Source organism: Cheilinus undulatus, linkage group 7 (assembly GCF_018320785.1).
Source record: "Cheilinus undulatus linkage group 7, ASM1832078v1, whole genome shotgun sequence".
Lineage (NCBI taxonomy): Eukaryota > Metazoa > Chordata > Actinopteri > Labriformes > Labridae > Cheilinus > Cheilinus undulatus.
In genome coordinates, this window is record NC_054871.1 from 46,121,991 (window position 1) to 46,147,456 (window position 25,466).

At 40.1% G+C, this 25,466-nt stretch overlaps 1 protein-coding gene across 3 annotated transcripts in view; it reads right to left on the bottom strand.

The window, feature by feature from the left end:
• Window positions 1–569: 569 nt before the first annotated feature.
• LOC121512177 (AP-1 complex subunit sigma-2) overlaps window positions 570–25,466 on the bottom strand; it is a 34,911-nt gene continuing 10,014 nt past the window's right edge. The window contains exon 5 of one of the 3 annotated variants that reach the window (XM_041791321.1): window positions 570–5,699. In XM_041791321.1, the coding sequence (XP_041647255.1) occupies window positions 5,652–5,699 (48 nt within the window). In that variant the 3' untranslated portion in view covers window positions 570–5,651. Of the gene's footprint in view, window positions 5,700–17,872; window positions 19,574–23,443; window positions 23,516–25,466 lie in introns of those variants that run through there. The other 2 variants (XM_041791323.1, XM_041791322.1) reach the window with 2 other exon arrangements.

The following is a 25,466-nucleotide window of genomic DNA, read 5'->3' on the forward strand; positions in this document are numbered from 1 at the left end:
CTACTCTCTTTATTGCTGAACTTGACAGGAATACATGAATCCACAATGCATCCTCGAAATGTAAACACAAGTCCAGTCGTGTAACACACATTTTACTGTAACTATCACGTAGATACAGCCTTATCAATACAACAGGGAACACCACAGATCTTATCAGTCACGTTTCTGAGATACAGCATCTGATACAGAATGAGTTCAACATGAAAAACTTTGTTTAAACGTATACAATGGTGTTAATGTTAAAGGGGACATATCATAGGAAAAAAAGAATATATTTCTGGAGGATGTACCTTCTCATATAATGTGGAATAAGCCAACCCAGTCCTTGTGAGTGTTCTGCTTCTGTTTTGTCACTTTTTTGCTACTTTTTATCCCCTTTCACTATTGAACTGCTAATTTTTGCAATTTTGTGCCACTTTTACCCATTGTTGACACCTAACCAATTATTGCAACTTTTTAACAGTTTTTCCACATTTTTTTAACCACTTTTGTCCTATTTCTGCCACTCTGTAACCACTTCTCACCTTTTTTTTTTTTTTTTTGTCATTTTTTGCCTCTTTGTTGTAAATTTGAAAAGGCTTTATTTTACAACAGCATAAATCATTTTTTTTCTTTTGGTGATAAGAATATTAATTTAGGGATGCATGATATCATTGGCAAGACATCAGCAGATATTAGCTTAAAAACTGAACTATCCTATCGGTAGATGTACAAATTTTAGCACATAGTTACAACCAATAATTTGGCTATAAAATTCTGCCTTTATCAGCTGTAAATATTGGCTGTACAAACAAATCAGATATAAGTAGGAATAAGAAGACCTGTGTCAGCTGCAGTCTTTATCCTTATTCATTCTAATCTTTACGCTTTTAGGTCTGTTTTAAGGACTGAAATGTGTTAATTTGTGCATCCTCAAACTTTAAATTGTGTGTTCTAAAGACTGAAGTTTTAGGTCTGAACTACATTTAGATATAAGTATTAGCCAAATTATTTTGGAAATATTAGCATAACGGATATTGTCAAAAATCTAATATTGTGCATACCTAGTTATTATTCAGGGTAAAAAAATAAAATATGGTTATCATAGATTAGCTTTCAAATGGACCAGGATTTCATGGGCTCCCATTCTGCCGGCCCCAGAAAGTCCTCCCCTTTATCCCCCCGTCACTATGTTAATGGGTGAGAGCAGTCCCATGTCACCTCCTGCTCTTCAGAGTGACCACGCCCTAATTTAGGTGAAAATAAGCCCTGGGACTGGAGCAGTAGATTAGAAAACACTGGTGGCAATCGAACTATCTGAAAACCATCCATCCATCCATCATCTACACTGTTTATCCCACTCAGGTCGCAGAAGGGAGGAGCCTATCCCAGCTGTCACTGGGCACCTATCTCTGATAGGACGGGGTTGTCCAGTCTGATGAAGACATCTCTAACTTTGTTCAATTTTTAATGTAATGATCCTAATCCTCACTCAGAAAAGTCCACATTTTTATTTGTGACTCACTGGGCTCTGGATTTTTGCTTTTAAGAACCATTAAACTGTGTTGTTTCTGTCAATGCTAAGTTCCATGTCTTTCCTATTTCCTGTCATAAATTTGGATTAAATATTTTTGCCTAGAAAGGGGCGAGTCTGGCATGGTTTGGTCAAAGAACCTTAAAAGATTGATCTCACTAATGCCTGCCCTTCACCTGGTAACTCCACTCATAAATCTCCTTCTACAGCTGTGAAAGCACACAACTGTGCCTGTGTCGGTGTGTCACACAGACAAAAGAGATATACACAAGTGTTCTGATGAAGCCTGTTAGGAGCTGGTTTATACAGGGCCAAAAACCTCTCCTAAAAGGAGAAAAGGAAAAGGGGTATGATATGTCACTTTTAACAGCTGTGATTAATTGAAAAAGCTGCAGATTGCAAAAGAAGAAAAATGAGCAGTTCAAAAACACATTTTGAGAACAATGCCAGCTTCTTCATGACAGTGCAACGAGAGAGGATACAGAGAGAAACACATTAATTGCAATTCCACATCCAGTTTTGTCAATCTTTCCCCTCATTTTTAATAAAATTACTCAAAAACTACTTTTAATTTTGAATAAAAAATAAATGCATAAATAAAAGTCTCAACAGTTTGCTACGGTTTGTGTCTATTGCTATTCCATGCATGGTCCCTTTAGCACTGTTATTTTTGTAATATCACAGTAGTTTATCTGAAGTTTACATGCTGTAATAGTTGAATGTGGCCGTGATGGTAGTTTAATCAGTACTGATGAATGGAATGTGGGGAAGAAAACTGATTTATGATCTGTAAAGTTATTCATATTTAAATCCAAACTAAATTTACTCGTGAAAAAGCTGCCAAAAGTGCTACAAAATCAAATACTAGAACCATAAATACATAAGATAAGACAACATAAAAACAACAGGACAATAAAAAGTAAGGAGAAAAAGATAGGTAACCAAAGAGGGGTCTCATCTCCCATTCTTAGATCAAACATTCTGCAGCACATATCCTATATTAAAGCTGCTCTTATTAAAAACTTTGAACTCTACATCAGATGAATGCATCATGAGGTGAAGTTAAGGTTGTAGTTTTACACGGGCTAATAGAATTCATAAAACTTTGCTTTAACACTGATTAGGTTGGAGTATTTTTAGAGTCAGAGGCATCTGGCTGCAGACCTCTATGGTGGGGCAACCTCAATCATGTGGCAGGAAGTGATGTACCAACACTTGTTGAGTTTTTCCCTTAGTTTGTGGTATGTTACTTTTTATTATACCCCCACTCTGACCCTAACCCTAATCTTAAGTGCTCAGGGGCCTAACCCTTCTTGGGTTTTCCTTAGTTTGTGATGTGTTAAATTTGAATTTAGATTTTTATCCATTAAAATCTGCTGCTGTGAAAAAATAGCCTCCTACTGTAACCTTTGACAGCGAGCGGAAAACGTGCATCATTCTGGTTCTGGCTTGGATAAGGTATGTAACTTCCTGCCCCACGTTTGAGGTCGCCCCTTTGTATCGGCCTGCAACAGATGAGCCCAAAACGCTCCACCTTAGAAGTATGCAGCCAGATCCTCTTGCCCATAGCTGAAGTATTTGTAGATTAATTGAAGTTTAGGTAACACAAAAAAGAGAAGAGAGGCACAAACTGAAGAAAGAGGATAGTTTGAGCTGATGTAGATGGACATGTTGTAGTTTATATAACCGATCTTGGCGAGCAACCACATCTGCAAAATGAGGTTTCATTTGCTCTGGTAGATGCATGAAGTCCCTCGTTGCTCCCTCAAACCACATTTTAGTAGTATTACCATCATCTCACTGGTATTAGGTGAGTTTCAGTTATGTTGAGTCTTAATGGCTCTGTGAGGAATTACATTTTCAGATCGGGCTGCATTTATGAAGCTGATGTGATCTAGAACCTCTTTCTCTTTAAACTTAACATTGACTTTAAATGTTTTACCCTGACTCAGGGCTAAACTATTTAGTTTGTAGAGGTAATGGGTCAATATTGTTTAAATCCCTTGCTTACAAACCTAATACTACTACACTACCAAAGAAACCACCGCAACCCTTTTTCTTGATCCGCTCCTCAACTTTTATTGTCTAACGTTAAACCTCATGGTGGCATAGGTATGACAATTAAAAAACAAAACTGATTCTGTCATACAGTTTTACTGAACATAAACATTTTTCAGTGTCTTTCTCCTTGAATACGTATATTTCCCTGCATTCAAGTTCCACTGATCAAAGCAGTGCAGTCGGTCATCAGTTATCTCAGAATCTCTTTTGTTCTTGTCTTAACTTCTGACACGGACTCAAACGTGTTCCTTTAAGCACAGATTTGGTCCTAGGAAAAAGGAGAAAGTCATGCGGTGCTAAATCAGGGGAATAGGGAGGGTGATCAAACACTGTGATTTGTTTTAGTCCATGCTTTACTGAGAGCGCACTATGAGCTGGGGCGTTGTCTTGATGAAGAATGAAACCATTTTACCACAGCTGTGGTCTCTTTCTTCCCTCAGTTTTTCTAGAACCTGTTTGTCATAGTGTTGATTCACCGTTGACCCTTCTGGGACCCACTCCTCCAAAATAATACCCTTAAGCTGTGTCTGAAATCACTCCCTATTCACTATATAGTGCACTATATAGTGAATACGCCATTTTGTAGTTGTGTCGGAATTATGACTGAGCATTGTTATTCACTATATAGTGCACTCAGTCTTTCCCACAATGTATTTTGAAAAGTAGTGAACAACCGATGCTCACTAGCCCAGCAATATTTACATCATGCATCGCGGTTGCTACTCTCAAACATGACAGACGAACGAGAGAAGCACAGGAACACATATGAAAACTTTATTTAATACTTTTTTGTTTGTTGGTTTTAACCAAATCTGTAAGAAAATGTTAAGGATTTAAAACGGAGTAACTCTGAGGATTAAAAGACAAGATCATTATCTTTATGCAAAAATAAGTTACATTACACACAAAAATGTACACTATTTTGCCATTAAGACACAAGCTTTTTTATCTATTAGTATTTTATTTTTTTGTGAAAATATGTTACGTTTAGTATCAGTTTTCAGTGTTATTCTACCGTTGTCATGGAAATTTACAAGCCGTTGTTGCTAAACATTTTAATTGTAAGACAGCGATGAGGTCATTTCCCACAGCCGGAGTGGTGTTCAAAATTATTTTTGCGTTTTGCAGTTTAGTCCACTATATGCTGCTCACTGTATAGTGGATAGGGAGTAGGGAATGAGTGAGTGGTTTCGGACACAGCCTTAAAGAAAACGATCAACATGGCCTTGAATTTGGACTCGCTTTGTCATGCTTTCTTCATCCTTGGTGACTGGGAACCACCCTGTTTTATCCTCATAAGTGCAGTCTCGTTTAATAGCCATACCTCATATAACTGCCACGCAGTAGTTCTAGTTTTTGTCCTCCCCACATTTTAATCTTATTTCTTATAATTGAATAAAGTGGAATAACTGAATTAAAATTAATCAATTACTGTGATCCTGATAATCTAGGTTGGACTATCAGAGTAACACTGGCCTGTAAACTAAGGCAATACTCATTTTTATTAAAATAACATTATCTGTCTTTAAATCAGTCCATGATTAGTCATTTCCCTTCAGACTGCAGTGATGGATGCCAGTGTTGGTGACCTGGGCACTTTTTAAATGATAAACACAACACTAAAGTGGTGTGATTCAAATCTTTGGTTCAGCTAATGTAATACTTTGACTTCCCTTTACGACACAGATATTATTTCACAAGTCTAACTAATACATTTTAGTTTCTGTTGATGAAAATCTAATAAATATACTTCATAGAATCAAGTAATCATATTGAAATTGCAGTCTACTCAGTACATCTTTTTGTAGACTAGAAAGCAGCAAAACCATGAAAACTTTAGACTGAGCTGATTTCTAACTGTAAACCTCATTAGGCTGAAAAAATCCCAAACTCAGTAGGAAAATACTGAAACAGTGCTACATTATTGTCTCTGGAAAAGAAGAAGAAGTAGAAAACAAAGGCAGAGTCGTGGAGTGCTGGGTACTGAGTGAGTGAGTGCTCAAAGGTGAGTTGTAGTTGTTTTCGCGGAGCAGATGGAGGAGCGTGCCATGGAGGATGAAGGTGAGGAGAACCGTGTTTATGTCAGTCCAATTTCCTCCAGCACGCTGCGCGGGGTCTCTGCTTCCTGTGGAGGGAGACACGAATCACAATGGCAGTGACACAACACACACTGTAAACAGCAGGTTTCAACATCAACCACAGCAGCGAAAACACACACGATGGAAAAACAAACACTGAAACACCAGGAGACGACGCTGCACACGGTGGCATCTCATGGCAAACAGTCACAAAGTTTCACCTTTAATCCAGAGAATCATTCACACCTGCACAAAACTCATGCATGTGTGAACTGCAACATTTCTCTCTCTGAATTTCTCCACTGACTGGCAGGCAAACTGCACGGACAGGAAGTCAGGACATTTTGGGGTAAATTTCCCTGAAAGTTTCCTGAGATTTCATGGTTGGATGTGTGAAAACAACAACAAACAACTCTATTTAATCTCCAAATCCAACATTTAAATTAGATTTGTACTAAATTTGATGGGTTGAAATTTTCTTTTACTACTTGAATAAATAAATGTGCATCAAATGGAGCTATAACTTTTATGTTAACCCTTGAATTTTTACATTTGTAATTTGAAATGTATTCCAAAAGCTGTTTTGTTTGAATGTGCATGAGTGTTTCTGATCTCTCACCGATGTTTCAAAATCATTTTCCTCTACAAAAGCATCCCTTAAGTAGTTTTTCAAAAATTACATCTCTTTTTATATGATGGCTACTTATGTAACTGACTGAAACTGATGGCAGGAGGGTACTGCAGCACATGCATGCTCGGAAAGACACAAAAAAAGCTTGGGGTCCCCTTGTGTCTTATAATCTTATGCTTGTGGAGATCGGCTTTACTTAGGGGTTGACTGATACTGGTTTGGCTGGCACAATACTAATTACTAGTAGGTTATAGAGGCAGCATAGGCTAGTCAACTTTACTGCTGTGTGATGACCCTTTTGCATTTACAATTCCTAATGTGTAGCTCCATTTATTTATTTATCCAAGGCGTTTGGCACTGTTGACCACAGATAACTGATAAATGAGCTTCATACAAGCAGCTTCATGGTTTGCCAACTATCTGAGTGTTCAGATGGCAGGATCCACCTCTTCTTTTCTGGAGGTCCTGAAGGTGTACCTTAAGATTCAGTTTTAGGACCTATTTTATTCTCCATTTATGCTTACAATCTGTGTGCTTAGTATTCATTTTATGCAGATGACACCATTATGTTTTTTTGTAAATCAACTTTGCAGGCTTTTGAGTTTTTAGTCTGCTTTAAGTGTTTTTCAGTCTTGTCTGCACAAACTTAACTTGGTTGTAAATGCTGATAAAAGCAAATTCATGGTATTTTCTAATACAAGTGAGTTACCAGGGAACATCCCATCAATTTTAACTACATGAGGCTGACCTATTGAGCTAGTCTTAAAACTATAAACATCTGTGTTTTCTTAGTGAGCATGACAAATACGGCCTTAAGTCTAAATGGTAAATAAAGGCTAGATAAACATAAAACAATGGACACCAAGAAGAAGCCAGGTAAGATATATAATGTGCCACACTAGAAATCTGGTGACAGAGCATCAGGGCTTTTATGTAAATGCTGTAATGTACCATATTAACCTTTTGTTGTTTGCACTTGTTCAAACAAATGTTTGCAAGCTGTCTTCTGTTACGTGAATATGAATTAGGATTTGCAAAATACATATATTGTTGGTTGTTTATATTCCCTTCTCCTGTGGATTCATTAATGATTTCATTGACTAGTCGGAGTCGACTTGACTTTAATCACATGAAAATCGACTTTAAAAATTCTCAAGTAATGCAACCCCTAGTAGGTTAAAGCAGATGACCGATATTTGGATGTGAAAAGCATGTACAGTAAAATAAGTCAATTAGAATTTCTACTAGTGCTGTATGATTTGATGCAATTGTTATTATACTGGACAATGTTGCAAGTGCAATTACAATATAAAACATAAATGGTATCATGAGTCGACTAGCTTTGTTATCGAGGTAAATAAAAAGAATATCAGTCAACCCCTAGTTTTATTCAACTGCACCTTAAAGCTAAGAGCTTTGCATGCAAATCCTGGAAGTTAAATCTTCAAACTTTATAGTTGTAGATTTAAAGCTGCAGTTATTTGCCAGAGCTGCATTGATAAATGTGTTGAGGCACACATAAAAACAGAGCAACATGAGACAGACAACATAAATGTACAATACACTTGGCAGAAAAACATCCTGTTTTTTTTATTGCCAAAGCAGGACAAAGACAGGTGTCAATGATAAAATAAATGATGGCTGCTTTCTTCTAAGTGTTTCAGTGACTCATGTCAGACTAAAATGAAACAGCCATCATTTACGTGCTCACTACATCACCATGTGAGCTGGAAAGGGTTTATTTTCCAACAAAGATGTAAAGTGTATATATTTTTTGGTTGATGCTGCACTGAAGCCAACGTGTCACAAATGATAAAAACAACAGACACTATGAGGTGAACATCAGATCTGAGAGCGTGTGGCAGGCAGAAAGAGAAGCACTTACTTTGGCATCCTATAACAAGGTTGAGCACAAAGTAAAGAGAGGAGTCGCATCAGAGCAGCAGACTGAAAACCATCTTTATGTAAGAGGAAGAAAACACAGCACGCTTCCTCACACTGAAATGTGTCATTTCATCCTCAGAGCAAAACGTTCAGCCCAGAACATAAACTTTGAGTTATTCACCAATTATAGACCTTTTTCAGCATAGGGGTGAGTTCTGCTGGAATGGCAGATCTCTTGTTATTTATCCTGTAGGCTAAACATCTTTGCCTGCAAAGAAATGAAGCTCAAAAGCCCTCTGGGGAGAAGTTATTGAGTTTGTTTGTTTTTATCTGTAAGGAACTAAAATGACTCAGCAGATGTAGAGGAAATAGCACAATAAAGAAAAAACAGCTGTATTAAAGGAAAACACCAGATTGCTTCATTCACAAAGAATCATCAACAATTTATTAATTGAACTATTTAATACAGTAGTGCAATATCTGTGACGTATCATAAACGTTTTCAAAGGAAATGCATGACAGATCATACAAACATTTATAAGAGTGCATTTACAGAAAAACTGTTTAGTCTTTAATCTAAGGCAGTGGTTCTAAACTGGTGGGCCGGGACCCAAAAGTGGGACGCAGAGATGTTTTCTGTGGGTCCGAAATGTGTGTCATGTTTTGAGTTTTTTCTGCGATACTAACTCGTTAAAACTTGGTTGTTTCCTCAACATCTTGACTTATTTATCCCTCTTTCTCTGAAAAATAACACTAGTTTTCCTATGTTAAGTTCCATTCCTAAAATATTTTGAAGTCAGATTAAATTTACATCTTACCATGGGAAAACTGCATCAGATAAAATGTATGCTGACATAAGTGGTTTGATGATAAATTAACCTGAATCGATAACCAATGTTTACATCAAAGATCTGAGTGGAGCCCTGGATCAGTTAAAAACCTCACATGAATCAGCTGACTTTAACATTAAAGGTCCTGTAAAGTGAAAGCCAAAATTTGTGTCTTAACAAATTAGATATGTTGGAATATGGCTGCTGTAAATACATGAAAACACTGAGATCTACATGTGACTGAATTTTGGATTTAGACTCATACCTTGCCCCCCTGATGCTACAATATAAAATCATCCAGCAGTTCATCTCAGTACAGTCTATTGTAAGCTGATGCCACTGCCTACATTGAACATTAACAGCCAGCTATATTTTTTTGTTCATTGTGAACAATGACCTATCAGCAACAGTGGCCTACTGAGACTTGTGCCAGAAAACCATAAATTTAATTGCAGACTTCTGTCTCTATGCTCTGGCATGGAGTCAGGCAGCTACGCTCTGACAAGAGTTCACAGTAAGGCCAGGGGGAAGGCTAATTGCTGGAGTGCTTGTCTATTTTTTAACCTGAACCAGATGCAGCATAAACAAACATCTTACCTGCTGAAGGTGTGTTTTAATCCATATTTACTTGTTTTTAGTCCTGCATTGCTTTCAAAAAACACATGGGGATACAAAAGCATACTTTTCTCCTTAAATGAATCTGAAATCACTTTTGCAGATGTTTTAATGTCCCTTAACTTATATTGTGATATGACCCTGTGTTACAAATTATTTGTATTAAAATGATTTGATCTAATTAAATGATTTTTTAAAAACTAAGTTAAACAAAACCCTCTTAAAGCAGCAACAGTTCAATCCCTTCTGTTAGTGCCATGTCTATCAAAATAAAAGCCTCCAATACTTATCATCATTAAATACTCTGATTCTGAAGAGCATCATCAGTGTGGTGTTTTTACTTTGTATTATTCGTCTTATTTTGGTGAACTTCCGGTTTCTGGAGGCTGTGACTGGCTGCTAACCTTCCTCTGCTCTCTCTGAGGTATCTACCCCGCCCCCCTGGTGCTGTGGAGAGATCACACCTGCAGCGAATCACTCATTTTAGAGGACTACTTAAGACCTGCTGCAGCTCTCTACAGCGCCTGAGTCTTGCCAACTTTACCACACGGTAAACGTCAGCTCCAGGCTCCTTCTCTCGCGAGACTTTCCAGAGAAGTTTTCCAGTGTTCATTTGATGACTTTTTGAGTAATCTCCACAGTGCTTGTGTTCACCTGTGCTTACTTCTAACGTGCCTCTCCTTCCTCTTCCAGTGTCTCCTGCCCAGATCACTGCAGCCAGCTCCAGCACACTCTCACTCTCTCTTGGACTCTTGGAATCCCCCCTCTCCTCTGCACTTACCTGCACAATAAAACTGTTAAAACTGCCCTCCGTCTCCGCATCCTGGGTCCAACCATTACATTTACATAACAGAAGACTCAGGCCAGAAATGGACTCAGCTGACTCGGACATCCTTCAAGACAGCAATCACCCACCAAGAACAATGACTCGGCCAGCACGAATCCACTCTCAAAGGTATCATGCAAACTCTACAGAGTCTCAACACTCAGGTCTCCAACATCTCAGAGCAATTAATCTCAGTCACTCAGCCTCACCACCCCTCTCCAGAGCCTCCACCTGTGAACAATCAGCCACCCTCGGTAGATCCCTCATCTTCTCCTCCCCACCCCCACTTTAGAGAGCCTCAGGTTCCTCACCCTGACTTCTTTTCAGGAGAGATAGGTAATGCCAGTGGGTTTTTACTACGTTGTTCTTTAGTGTTTGACCAGCAACCCTTGAGTTATCCTACGGACAGAGCTAAAATAGCTTTTGTGATTAACTTGTTACGCGGGAAGGCTTCCCGCTGGGCCACATCCGTTTGGCAAAGAGAATCCCCAGTGTTAGCGTCTTACTCAGAGTTTTCTAGTGAATTGTGTCGAATATTTGATCATCCCCTCCAGGGTCAGGAAGTAGCAAAACGCTTATTTTCCCTCTCCCAGGGATCCAGGTCTGTAGCAGACTTTTCCATTGATTTTCGCATTGTAGCCTCTGAGAGTGAGTGGGGGGAAACCGAACTCAAAGGTGTTTTTCTTAGAAGTCTTTCTGATGAACTCAAGGACGAGTTAGCTTCCAGGGACGAGCCCGATTCCCTTGAGAGCCTTATCTCTCTAGCTATTCGCATTGACAATCGTTTAAGGGAGAGACAGAGGGAGAAGGGTCAGAATAGGTCGTTCAGGTCCCGTCCTTTAGCTCCCCCCTCTGGCCAACCCACTCCTCCTTCTCCTGTGAGACCTAGACCTTCCAGTTATTCTTCCTCTACCCCTGTAGACGAGCCCATGCAACTAGGTCACGCCAGGTTAACCCCCAGTGAACTTCAAAGAAGGCTTAGTCTTAGACTTTGTATTTATTGTGGTCAAGCGGGCCACTTTCTTGCTAATTGTCACCAGACGCCAAAAGACAGGGCTCACCCGTGAACGAGGGCACGCGTGTGAGCCAGACTACCTCCTCCTCTAGCCCTCCCCTGCGCATAGCTATTCCCTCCAGTATCCTCTGGGGGCGCGATTCAGTCCCCATACAAGCACTCATTGATTCTGGAGCAGATGACAACTTCATTCAGGACAGCTTAGCCCAACAGCTCCAAATCCCTTTAGAACTTTTGTCTGCTCCCAAGAACGTCACTGCTTTAGACGGCAGACTCATTGCTAAAGTCACTCACCGGACTGTTCCCATAACCCTCATTATCTCTAGCAATCATCGCGAAAACATCCAACTTTTTGTTATCCCGTCACCTCATGCTCCCATAGTTTTAGGTCTCCCCTGGCTCCAGTTACATAACCCTCAGATCAATTGGAAAACCGCTACCATTACCAACTGGAGCGTCCATTGCCACTCCCACTGCCTGCGTTCAGCCAAGCTCTCTGTCAGTCGCCCATCAGTCACTCCCACTCCTCCCGATCTATCTAATGTTCCTCCTGAGTATCATGATTTAGCACAGGTCTTTAGCAAAGAGCTAGCTGTGTCCCTTCCTCCACATCGCCCTTATGACTGTGCCATTGATTTACTCCCCGGCGCGCCCCTACCTAGTAGTCGCCTGTATAACCTCTCTGCCCCAGAGAAAGCCGCCATGGAGGCTTATATTCCTGACTCTCTCGCCACAGGTCTCATTCGCCCCTCCTCGTCTCCTCTAGGGGCAGGATTCTTTTTTGTTAAAAAGAAGGACTCCACACTCCGTCCCTGTATTGACTTCAGAGGCCTTAATGACATCACGATCAAAAATAAATACTCCCTTCCCTTGATTGACCCCTCCTTTGAGCCTCTCTGCTACGCCCAGGTTTTCTCCAAATTAGATTTGAGAAATGCTTACCACCTCATCAGGATTAGGGAAGGGGACGAGTGGAAGACAGCCTTTAAGACCCCTATCGGCCACTTTGAATACCAAGTCATGCCATTTGGTCTCACTAACGCCCCCGCAGTCTTTCAGGCTCTCATTAATGATGTGCTCAGGGACATGTTAAACCGATTCGTGTTTGTATATCTGGACGATATATTAATATTCTCTCGTTCGCTCCAGGAGCACCAGCAACATGTCAGGCTTGTCCTTCAGAGACTTCTAGAGAATAAACTTTATGTCAAGCCTGAGAAGTGTGAGTTTCACACCCCTTCAGTGAGTTTCCTAGGGTTTATTATCGCCCAAGGCCAGTTACAGCCAGACCCAGCCAAGATTAAGGCTGTGACAGAGTGGCCCATCCCTCGCAACCGTAAAGAACTCCAGAGATTCCTTGGGTTTGCAAACTTTTATAGGAGGTTTATTAGAGATTATAGTAGGCTGGCTGCTCCCCTCACTAGACTCACATCCTCCAGCTCCCCCTATCGGTGGTCCCCTGAGGCAGCTGTGGTTTTCTCCTGGCTTAAGACTCTGTTCACCACTGCCCCCGTCCTAAAACATCCTGACTCATCCCTCCAATTCGTGGTTGAGGTGGACGCCTCTGAGACCGGAGCTGGAGCGGTGCTGTCACAAAGAGACCCTAAGACCCAAAAGCTTCACCCATGTGCCTTCTCTCGCCGGCTGTCCCCATCTGAGAGAAACTACGACGTTGGAAATAGAGAGTTGCTGGCTGTGGTGTGGGCGTTACAGGAATGGAGGCACTGGCTGGAAGGCACGCAACACCCTTTCATCATTTGGACGGACCATAAGAACCTCGCCTACCTGCGCACTGCGCGCAGACTGAACCCTCGTCAAGCCCGGTGGGCTCTATTCCTCAGTCGTTTTCACTTCACCCTCTCCTACAGACCAGGCTCCCGGAACACGAAGCCAGACGCCCTTTCTCGTGTTGACTCCCCTCCTCGTGAACATGTTGAGCCAGACCTGATTCTTCCCCCGTCTTGTATAGTCGGAGCTGCCACCTGGGATATCACTCAAACTGTTAAAGACGCCCAGAGGCTACAGCCGGATCCCAGTACCGGACCCCCAGACCGTCTCTTTGTCCCCGATTCTGCTCGCTCTCCGGTGCTCCAGTGGGCCCATGGTTCCAAACTAACTTGTCACCCCGGTTTTCAGAGGACCCTCAGCTTCCTCCAGCGAAGCTTCTGGTGGCCTGGGATGACGAAGGACACCCGCGAGTTCGTGGCTGCTTGCTCCATCTGCGCCCGAGGAAAGTCCTCCCATCATCCTCCAGCTGGGTTGCTGCGCCTCTTGTCTACTCCTGGTCGTCCCTGGTCTCACATAGCCCTGGACTTCGTCACCGGTCTGCCACCCTCTGATGGAAACACTGTCATCCTTACCGTTGTAGATAGGTTCTCCAAGGGCGTTCACTACATCCCTCTCCCCAAGCTCCCCTCTGCCCTGGAGACGGCTCACCTCTTGGTTCTTCATGTCTTCAGGCTTCATGGCATCCCCAGCGACATTGTGTTGGACCGCGGACCCCAGTTTGTTTCTCGTGTGTGGAGGGAGTTCTGTAAAGAGATGGGCGCTACTGTCAGCCTGTCCTCTGGGTACCACCCGCAGAGTAACGGCCAGACGGAAAGAGCCAACCAAAGTCTAGAAGCTGCACTAAGTTGTGTTGCTGCTCACCATCCTACCACCTGGAGCTCTCATCTCCCTTGGGTCGAATATGCCCACAACTCCCTCACCTGTTCTGCTACCGGCATGTCCCTGTTCATGTGTTGTTTTGGTTATCAGCCCCCCCTGTTTCCCGAGCAGGAAGCCTCAGTGTCAGTGCCCTCGGTGCAGCAACACCTACAGCGCATCAGAGAGGTTTGGCGGATGGCTAAGGCTGCGCTGTCACGCATGGCAGAGCGAAATAAGATATTGGCCGACGCACATCGCATCCCTGCACCTGAGTACCGCCCTGGCCAGAAGGTTTGGCTCTCCTCCAAAGACCTACCCCTTGAGACTGAATCCAGAAAACTGACTCCACGCTATGTTGGAACGTTCGAAATCACCAAGGTCATCAATCCCTCTGCCGTGCAGCTCAAACTCCCGGAATCCATGAAGATCCACCCCACATTCCACATGTCATTATTAAAGCCTGTCTCCTCCAGTGATTTGAGCCCTCCGACCGTCACCCCTCCACCCCCCCGGATCATCAATGACCACCCCGCCTTCACTGTCTCCAAAATCCTGGACCTTTGGCCACGGGGCCGTGGATACCAATTCCTGGTCGATTGGGAGGGGTATGGCCCGGAGGAGCGCTCATGGATCTCCAGGAAGCTGATTTTGGACGACAATCTTCTGAGAGACTTCTACAGGGAGCACCCGGACAAGCCTGGCAGGCGTCCATTGAGAGGGGGGTACTGTGGTGTTTTTACTTTGTATTATTCGTCTTATTTTGGTGAACTTCCGGTTTCTGGAGGCTGTGACTGGCTGCTAACCTTCCTCTGCTCTCTCTGAGGTATCTACCCCGCCCCCCTGGTGCTGTGGAGAGATCACACCTGCAGCGAATCACTCATTTTAGAGGACTACTTAAGACCTGCTGCAGCTCTCTACAGCGCCTGAGTCTTGCCAACTTTACCACACGGTAAACGTCAGCTCCAGGCTCCTTCTCTCGCGAGACTTTCCAGAGAAGTTTTCCAGTGTTCATTTGATGACTTTTTGAGTAATCTCCAGTGCTTGTGTTCACCTGTGCTTACTTCTAACGTGCCTCTCCTTCCTCTTCCAGTGCCTCCTGCCCAGATCACTGCAGCCAGCTACAGCACACTCTCACTCCCTCTTGGACTCTTGGAATCCCCCCCTCCCCTCTGCACTTACCTGCACAATAAAACTTTTAAAACTGCCCTCCATCTCCGCATCCTGGGTCCAACCATTACATTTACATAACAATCAGGAAATGGAGGGTGTTTAGCAGCTACTCACATCCCATAAATCTGTGACATAACTTCATATAACTCAGAAAATGAGATATTAGGAATTGTGGCTTTTTTTCTTTTTCAATTTTAGAGGACCATATTTCTCATGAGTGGGCGTGGCTTCTGCTCATTCAATCTTACATACCCACAGCATCCTAGATCAGATTTTACTGCCTCATTTTTCATGATTTGAAGCTTAATTTGATAAACTTAAGAGATGTTCTTCATGGCTGAAGTTTGGCCTGGTAGTTCATAACACAGTGGCCTGTTATACAACAAACATATAATACATTTTCTTTATCACTTAACAAGGACTTTAAAATTTTGTTTAGTGAGGCTTTGTTGTTTGTTACCGTAGCATGAACCAAATGCTTTGGCTCATTGCCTTCAATCTTGCCAATGAATCATCAGTGATTGTGGACTGTTATTGAGATTCAAATCAAATTGTCTTCAAAAAGAGAGACTTAGACCTCCTAGCTTGCATGCCTGCCTTTCAGAGCATCTGTAATGATGTCCTTCTCAAACATGTTTGTGTTGTCCCATCTCTTTGTTCAATCATATCTCGTTTCATCAAAGGTCACAAGTCCTCCATCCCTCTTCTTCTCATCCCTGACTGGGTTGATGTGTTGGCATGCTAAGGAAGGTACCCCAGACGTCTCTCTCTCCAGCAACACTTTTCTAACTCCTCATGGGATGTTCCCAGGCCAGAGGGCCTATATAATCCCCCAGTAAGTTCTGGTTCCATCCCAGGTTTTCTTCCCAGTTTAGCATGCTACAGAAGACCTCCAAAGAGAGGGGACTATGAGACATATTAATCAGATACTCCACCACCACAACTGGCTATGTAGAGATGAAGGAACAGTGGCTCTACTCTAAGCTTGGACTCCTTGCCCTATATCTATTTTCATCACATTTATTTGAAAAGTGGAAATTTGTGATAAATTTAGGCCATGATATCTCATTAGTAGGAGTTAGGAGTTGGTGATGGGTCATGAGGCTAGAGCAGATAAGAACCACTGCTTTAGGATGTCTTTAAATGTGCATCACAATTACTATCATGTCAAAAACCTAAGAGCCTTTAGTTTAATTAGTGCAAAAACAAATGGAGTTTTCAGCATTAATTGCATGCTTACTGCTTACCTGGAGAGTCCATTAAAATAAGAGATAACCAAGGTTCATAAATGATTTTAAATGACTCCAAAAATGTAGAAAAGTAATCAAGTATTTTTATCTGAGCTGTTGTCTAAGCTAGGATTTGTTCTGATTTTAATCATTAAATAAAACAACAATTTTCAATCTATGATTATAATAATTTAAATATGAAGTGAAGCAGGAACTGACTGATATCACTACTACTTTAAATACACAACAAATATGATGAAGGGAAGCCTAACATGGGACTTTTATTTTAATCACCATCCTTCATGGCTTCATGGTAAAAAAGTGACATTAAAATATGAAAATACTGGCAGGATAAACGCAGCCTAACTGCTGCAGAGATTAAAATGAGATAATTAGACGATGTTGTTTGGTTTGTGTTGTGTGTTTACATGAATACTCATACCTTTATGCTACACAGTAAACTTTTACAGTTGGACACATTTGCTCACACACAAAGGGACCCCTTTCCCTTCATGATCTCTGGGTGGTATGGATAAACAAACAAAAAAGCATGGATCTTTGTTGTGAGCACATCGAGACCCTAAATTTGCATGCCTTTCCTCCCGGGGAGGGAGAAATTATAGTTCCTCATCTTATGTATTTCTCAATAAATACGCACTAAATCATTCTACATTATAACCAACACAATATTTAGAAGATTAAACTTAAGCTTAACAGTTCTGAAAGACATGTAATTGTGATAATTTTGACTCAATGCAAATTTGATATGGAGTGTTGTATTGAAGGGAATGTTTTTTTTATTTTAAAAGGAAATAAAATCATGAAAGAAGGATTTTTATCTAGATTAAATCTCATAAATGGGAGACATAACTTCAAATAACTCCAATAATTAGATATTAGGAATACGGGAAACAGATTAGACGATTCCTCAACTCAGGTTGTGGCATTTTTTTATTTTAGAGGATTGTATTTTTCATGGGTGGGCGTGGCTTCAGCTCATTCAGCTCAGGTTGTGGCTTTTTTTTTTTCTAGATTAAAAACAAGAAATTACCCAATACCCAGGACTGAATTTGTTGCTGTGGTATAAGAACAGTTATTATATTTAGTTTTATCAGTTTAATACTGAACAGTAAAATTTGGCATTATTACAACTAGGGATGCACAACATTGAATTTTTTGCCAATATCTGATATGCTGATATTTACAGTTTAATTTTAAAAGAAATATTAAAATATGTATTTCAGACCTAAAACTTCAGTCCTTTGAACACATTTTAATATATAAGGACGAACAAAGACACAAACTTGAGTATTAAAAACAAACTTTGAACTTTAGAGTTCGAGAATGAACAGAGAAAAAGACCTAAACTAGCGTAGGTCTGTTGGTCCAGCCTAAAACTTTACAAACTTATTACTGTAGTACAAAAAAGTAAAGTCGATACATGCTGGTATTCGTAGACAAAATATTGGTTTTAAATATCTGCAGAAATTTTGATATCTGCAGGTACTGATAATTGCCTTTTTAAGCCACTTACTCCCCATACAGATATCTGGCCAATAATAATGTTAGGGATGCACGATATTGGATTTTTGCCGATGTCCAGTATGCCGATATTTACAGATTCAATTTAGCCTATACCGATATTTAAATATGTTTTACATAACTTAAAAATAAGTCAATTGAACATAATTCAGGGTTTGAGGATGAAAAAAGAAACTAACTTTTTTTTTTAAAACACTTTAAAGTTTAAATAATAAGGATGAATAAAGCAAAAGATCTCAACTTACATAGGTCTGTTGGCCCAGCCTAAAACTCCACTAATTTACTGATATATGGCCAAATTTTACGGTCGATAAATGCCAATATTCATGGCCAAAGAAACAGTTGTAAATAAAGGCAGGAGTTTTGAAATCTTCCAATACCAATATTTGCCTTTTATAGCTAATATCTGCCAATACCGATATCAAGACAACAATATCTTGCATCCCTAAATATTGTGCATCCCTAATTACAACCCTACATGACACATCAACTTTGATTAACTGGTCAAACACTCAAATAAAAGCCATCAGCAGGGAGATCAAGATGTTTGTCCTCTGAATCACTTCTGCTCAGTTTCTGTGTAAATATGTTGCAACAATGATATTAAAGTTTATCATTATGATGAAAAGTTTTGCACTGCATGCTCATTTTAATTTTATCCAACTGCATTAAAACTATTCTAAACAATGTATTAGATTTACGCTTCTTATACAATGCTATTTGGGTTATTGTGGGATTCTGAATATGAAAGAAGTGACTTTGGTGATCTTCACATAGACGCCTGAGACGGGACAAGGGTTCAAAGGTCAAATGAGAGGAAAAACTGTGGAGGTCAGCTATAATTGCAAGGTCATGAAAAGTGCAAGAATGCATGGAATTTGCAACTTGTTAGAAGGACTGATTTTACCACTTCCTACAGTTGTTCTTTAAACTGATGCAAACTTGGAGTTTTAGGCACCAAGTCACTCAGGCTGAGGAACAGATTTTCATCGGCCAACAATAAGAAGCCAAAGTTAACTTTGGTGTCTCACATGGCTTTGCACCCTCAATGCAAATTTGTGGTTTTGTAAAGGTAACGTGCTAAAATACTGTTTAGAAATACTTTTGTGTTACGACAGGACAAACCTGCTTTGACAGAGGAAAATAAAAGGAAAGGTGTAGAAATGGTGCAATGAAACAAACCATAAGTGGATAAATGACAGTCATGTTAAAATATATCACACCAAACTCTTAAATACATCATAATCCTCAGAACAAAGGAACCGAACTCTTGTACTCGATAACAAAGAAATGCCTTGTTCAGAATACCTTTCTTACTTCTTGTACAGTGATAATACTGTATCATGGCTGTCATGTATCAAGTTGAACAGTGAGCTCAGGACATTTTCACATCAGAACAACAACAATAATATGTAAAGAAGGTGCAGACAGAAAGGTGCACGGAGGAGCTCAGCATGCAGGGTGGAGAGCAGCAGCAGCAGCAGTGATGGCAGCCAGTCAGTACACAGGCACATTAAAGTACTCATGACGGGGCTGAGGGAGAGAAAGACACAGCTTAGAAAACAAACCAACATCCAGTCAGAGCAGACACCTCATAAATGTGTTTCATTCACAGGACATGCAGGAGACGATGCAGGACACTGAAGAGGTCGCTGAAGACATGCTACTCTTAACACTGAGCTGCTTTTATATCTCATAAAGAAAGAAGAGGGACACAACTGTGTAGTATCAAGAATATTTATATCTAAATAGCTAACCAATGAATATGAACCTATAGGGCCACTTTAGCTTAGTTAGACACAGCCTGGAGGAGGCAAATGTTTTTGTTATGTCATGTACATACGCTGAATAACTGTGACCTTTGGTCTAAAAAGCCATACACCGGCATTAATGCTTATAGTCTAGTGTTTGACCTATCCATTAAACCAGATATGTCCATCTTAACAAAAATCAAACTAAAGTCACTACATAGCAGCCTAACCTCCATTTTTTTAAAACATCTAAATTAAGAGGATGTGGAAAATAATAAGACCTTCTTTTTACATGTTAGCCTTTACCCACTATTTCCATGATTTCTGTAATCAAATATTTTGAGTTAGATGGAATAAATAGTTTGAAACAGACTTCAGAATATCATCAACAACACACTAGGAAAAATATTATGTTATTTCTCTGCATATTGAATCATCTGAGGGAAAATTCTAAGTGTGTCATGCATTCAAGTCATAGCTTTCAGTCATGTGACCATGCACAGTCCTGGGAGGAATTTAAAAAAGCTTTGGACAGTGGCAGCTACCACTGAACACTATGTGGTGCTGTGGCACCTGCATTTTATTCTCCATCTTTAAGAAACATTAAACGCTGTTTACATCACCTGACAACCACAGAAACTAAGCTTCAGTGGTGTTTTTGTACCAGTTTGTCTACAGTAGTGAGGAATCCTTTCCCTTACACCACCACCAGGGTGAATTATGGATAATTTTTTGGCATTTTCAGTGTTTGGGGTCAGTACTGTTGCAGTATGAGGGGTGAAGAGTGAGGAATTCTTCATTGTTTAAGAATTTTTATTTGCTGACATTAGCTAGTTCATATTAGTGGCTGTATCAGCATCACTGTCAGCTATTTACTCCGCTCTGGGTTTTCCTTCTGTGATGGTGTTCTGCAGAAGAATAACCCAAGCTTGTCTCCTCATCAGTTAGTGCATCCAGTTTAACAACAACGTTATTTAATCAAAAATAATAAAACCTGGGTGAAACATGTGGATGCACCCAAGACAATCACAACTTGAAAGCAGTAAGAAGCCCTTTTTTTGTCTGTTCCCTAAGTGTATGACATCCTGTGAAATCTCTGGATAAAGTCATTGCTGATGATTCAAAGAAAATACTAAATTATAAGTTAGCTAGCTTGATGCTACCACAAAATGAAACATTTTCCAAATGGGTAAAGAAACTCAGCACAGCTGTAATTTTAACTTAAACAGTGTGTTTAACCTAACCAAACTTTGTAAAGCCGATTGTTTAATTAAGTATTAACTTAATAATATTAAGTAAGATAAACTTAACAGAAAAAGTAAGGAAATTTGTGTCTGGTAGATTGTTTCTATGTTGTAACAATGCTTCTTGACAATAAATCTTGTCCTGTTTACTTCCCCTTAAAATGGTGCCACATTTGTAAGGAACATGTGTTTGTGGGATGAGCAGCAGAGCTGAGCTAATTTGCCTTCTCTGCCAATGCCAAACAGCTTATTCTGCCACTGACTCTTGTTGGCACCATTTAAAAGGGAAATAAACAGGCATTGAAGCATTGAACAAGAAGCACTGTTATGACAAATAAATAATATACCAAACACAAATTTCCTTAATTTTTGTGCTAAGTTTAGAATATTTTTGAAGTTAAGACATGCTACAGCCTGTTAGGGTCATAGACTTGGGATATTAGGCTAAGTCTAAGTGACATCAGCCATTTGGTAAATGAAGCCATCTTCTGAAGCCAATCGGCTGCAGTCGCTATTATGAAAGGCCAGGCAGGTCTCCTGACAGCTATAGGCATAGAGTGCCTTGAAATTTTGACTTGACCTTAGGTGTGCATTGGGCAAAAAATGTTTGAAAATCACTGGCCTATACTAACATTCTAAAAAGCCTTACCCATCCCTATTATCAAGCCTGCAGAAATGTAATGAGAAAAAGCACTAGTATAAATGAAAGGTTAAAACAATGACATGTTGCACACAGCGGAAAAACCAAGACAAACATTCAATGACAAGCTTTGTTTTTAACACAAACATGTACTGTCAGCTGTGGAGAGGCTAACTAGAGACACAAGACCAGGAGTCTAGTCTTTACCTGCAGTAATGATGCAGCTACAGAGTCTACTCGGTGTGACTACAGCTTTCTAACAGTACAGACAGTCTAAATCCACAGAAACAGAGAAATCACCTCAGCTGGTCTGGAAAAGACCAGAGGACTCAGAGACCATATTTGGGACCATGACACCTGTGAGGTAAACATCATAAACATGAACAAACATCAGCACTGGTTTGCCAGGGTCTCTGCAGTATCTACTCAAGTACTCTAGAGCTCAGTAGTCTCCATCACAGTATCAGCTGCCTCTTTAGGATGGCGTCTGAGTTCAGTTTATCTCTGACGAGCTGAGTGAGGAAATCTTTGGAGGCATTATTATTCTAGAAGAAGATCTGCCTACTGGCTCTGCAGTAATGTCCGGCTCCAGAGAAATGTTTCATTAAGGGCTTATTAAAAAAGCTGCTGCTAAATCCCCTGTGGTATGTTTTCTGTGTAATTACTTCACTGTGTGCTTACTAATGCTTCAAAGTCACAGGCAAATGTGCCCCCAACTCAACTCTACTTTTAACTGTTGTCTTCACAGACGTAAAGCAGAAATGTCTTTTTTTTTTAAGTTTTGCACTCGGATGTTTCACAAAATCAAACATCATGACGACACTGATGAAGAGTCCAGTCTGTTAATTCTCTAAAACAGAGGCTTGTCTGAGTCTGACAGGTTGCTCTCCTGAATATAAAACTAACATGATGAGTAAAATGGCTACTTACATGTACTGATAAGACTGGTTTTGTGGAAATGCTTCAGATTTAAGTTTTGTCAACAAATCCAATAAAAAGACCAAAGAAAAGAAAGAAAAGGCTAAGACATAACATCATGGAAGACAAATAACATAGCAAAGGCAAGAGGCAAATAATTAAATAAAAAGGAAAAAACTACATCTTTGTAGTAAGTGTTCTGGAGAGGATGAAGTTTTAGCTCTTGTTATAAATGCCAAAAAAATCTTCTATTGGAGGCTACAACAAGCACTTTGATTAGTCAGATATGTGCCTGCCGGAAGTCAAGCTGTGGTAAAATCATAAAACACTAAATTTATCTGTAAAAATGATGTTGCTGTGACAGTTTGCATTGACTGCCAACATGTTTGAAAAATAAATTATGTTTTCATGAATAGAACAAATTAAATGAATCTGGTTTGCAAAGGCCTTTAAGCTACATCACTGACAGATGTTTATCTGCTCACTGGCTGGTTTAGCTCACTAGACATTAAAGGAGACAAGAAACAATGCAATGTACTATTCAGCAAAACTACAGGACCCTTTAAAATATCACAGCGAGGCATTAATCTGAGTGATGTCAGCAAAACTGCAGGGGAACCTTCACAGGCAACACAACTTATTTACTTCTCCATCCATGTTCATTTCAAATGTATTTTTTATTATGTGTACAAAATTTAAAAACAAGATTTTCTTTTTTTTTAACTGCTAGTTGCATCGACTAAAAGGAAAAGTGTATGTTTAAAGGAAGTCAGTGAGAAGTCCATGCAGGCAGAACTCCACTGCACACAGAAGTGAAACCCCACACTGACTGACTGAATGCAGCAGTCTGGTAGTTACCGGTCACCTGGATGGACGCCTTTCATAAAATCTCCTCATTGGGCAGACTCCCCCAGTCTTCATTCTGGCTCAGTGGATACAGAATCAAGCCAATCAGAAAGCTTCTCTCCTTCTCTCTTAGGGGAAAAGGGAACTGCTACTTGTTAAGTTTTGACCCATTTCTTTAAAGTGAGAGTCTAAAATAATTGTTTTAAATAGCTCCACCGATAATGAGAGAGTACACATTTAGAGTTTCATATCAGATCACAACACAGTCTGATCTCTAGAGTCCACATATCTGATGGTCTGTTGGCTCATAATCACAGCTGATAATATCGGTCACTTTTGGCTCATTTCAGATTTTTTTTATTAGTGCATATGCTGGAGAATAAGCAAACTGGACTTTAAACATGATTTCTTCCACCATTCCATGAAGATTTAAACCAGTGCTTCCTATTTTGGCTTGTTCTACACAGGACCTGCCTCTTTTAAGTCCTATTTGGTTATTTTCTATCTGCTAAATCTGTTTTATCAGCACTTACAGTTATGACATAGTAGGAGTTTCTTACAAGAGCCAAGATTAACATTAAACATTTTAATTTAGACGCCTTATGTTGCTCTATCTGTACAGTTCACATGACTTTATCATGGGATGTTAATGGTTAGTAAGCAGTGGCCTCATTTTGCTTCCAGGAACTCATTAGCAGTGCTCTTTTGGCTCAATAACTGACTAAATGTTGAACAAACAAATCTCACAAACCTAAGGCCTGCTAACAATGCTGAGGTCTAAACCACACTACTGTTTGATAAAAAAATACTGTGTGTTTCCATGCTTCTAAAGAGTGAATATTAGATATTTAAGATTCCCCCATAAAACACTGATTTATCTCCTTTCAGTGTTGTTTTTTTAAACAGTAGATTGAAATTTAATATACAATATCAAACATATTCACATCTGATCATTTCTTTTTTTAAATGAGTTATCCACATTCCAAGCCTTGTGACAATTTTACACATATTGTGCTGTAAATAACTGAAAAGGACAAACATTTTAGAATAGATTTAGTACATTTCTTCAGTCAGTAGTCACACAACAAGCTATAAAGAGTGACAACGTGACAGAAACATTGCCCATGGATGAACTTCTTTTGAATTTTTACTCATTTTTAAACTACAAACAGTTGTTACACTGACAACATGAACAAATGTACCAACTGCGGTAGATTTAGACCTCTATCACCCAACTTCATACAGGATTATTTCCCATATACAGTCTATCAGAGAGTATTCAGACTCCCTTTAATTCTTCCAGTTTTGTTATGTTACAGCTGGATGCTACAGTTGTTTAAATTCATTTTTATTCAAATTACTCTACACTCAGTACCCCATAATGACAAAGTGAAAACAGAATTTTTGAATTTTTTTGTAAATTGATCAAAAATATCACATTGACATAAGTATTAAGACCCCTTGCAAAAATACTTGAAATCTAGCTCAGGTCTAGCTGTGGTAAAGTGAATTGATTGTTCATGATTTGGAAGGGAAATACAACCCGATAGAAGGCCTCACTGCTGGCAATGCATATCCGAGCAAAACCCAAGCCATGAGGTCAAAGGAAGTGTCTGCAGAGCTCAGAGAGGAATCTTGCAAGGCACAGATCTGGGGAAGACGACAAAAAGCCAATTTGCTGGGAGACTCTTTCATCTAGGCACTCTTCCATAAGCCCAGATCGGTGGATGGCTAGATTGATGGTTGTCCTTCTAGAACTTTGTCCCATCCCTACACAGGATCTCTGGAGCTCAGTCAGAGAGACTATTGGGTTGCTGGTAAGCTTTCTCACTAAGGCTCTTCTACCCTGATCGTTCAGATTGGCCGGGTAACCAGCTCTTCTTCCATGTGAGAATTATGGAGGCCATTGTGCTTTTGGGAACCTTCAGTGCAGCAGAATTTTTTTGTAGCCTTCCCCAGATCTGTGCCTGTCAGCAATCCTATCTCTGAGCTCTGCAGGCAGTTCCTCTGACCTAATGGCTTGGTTT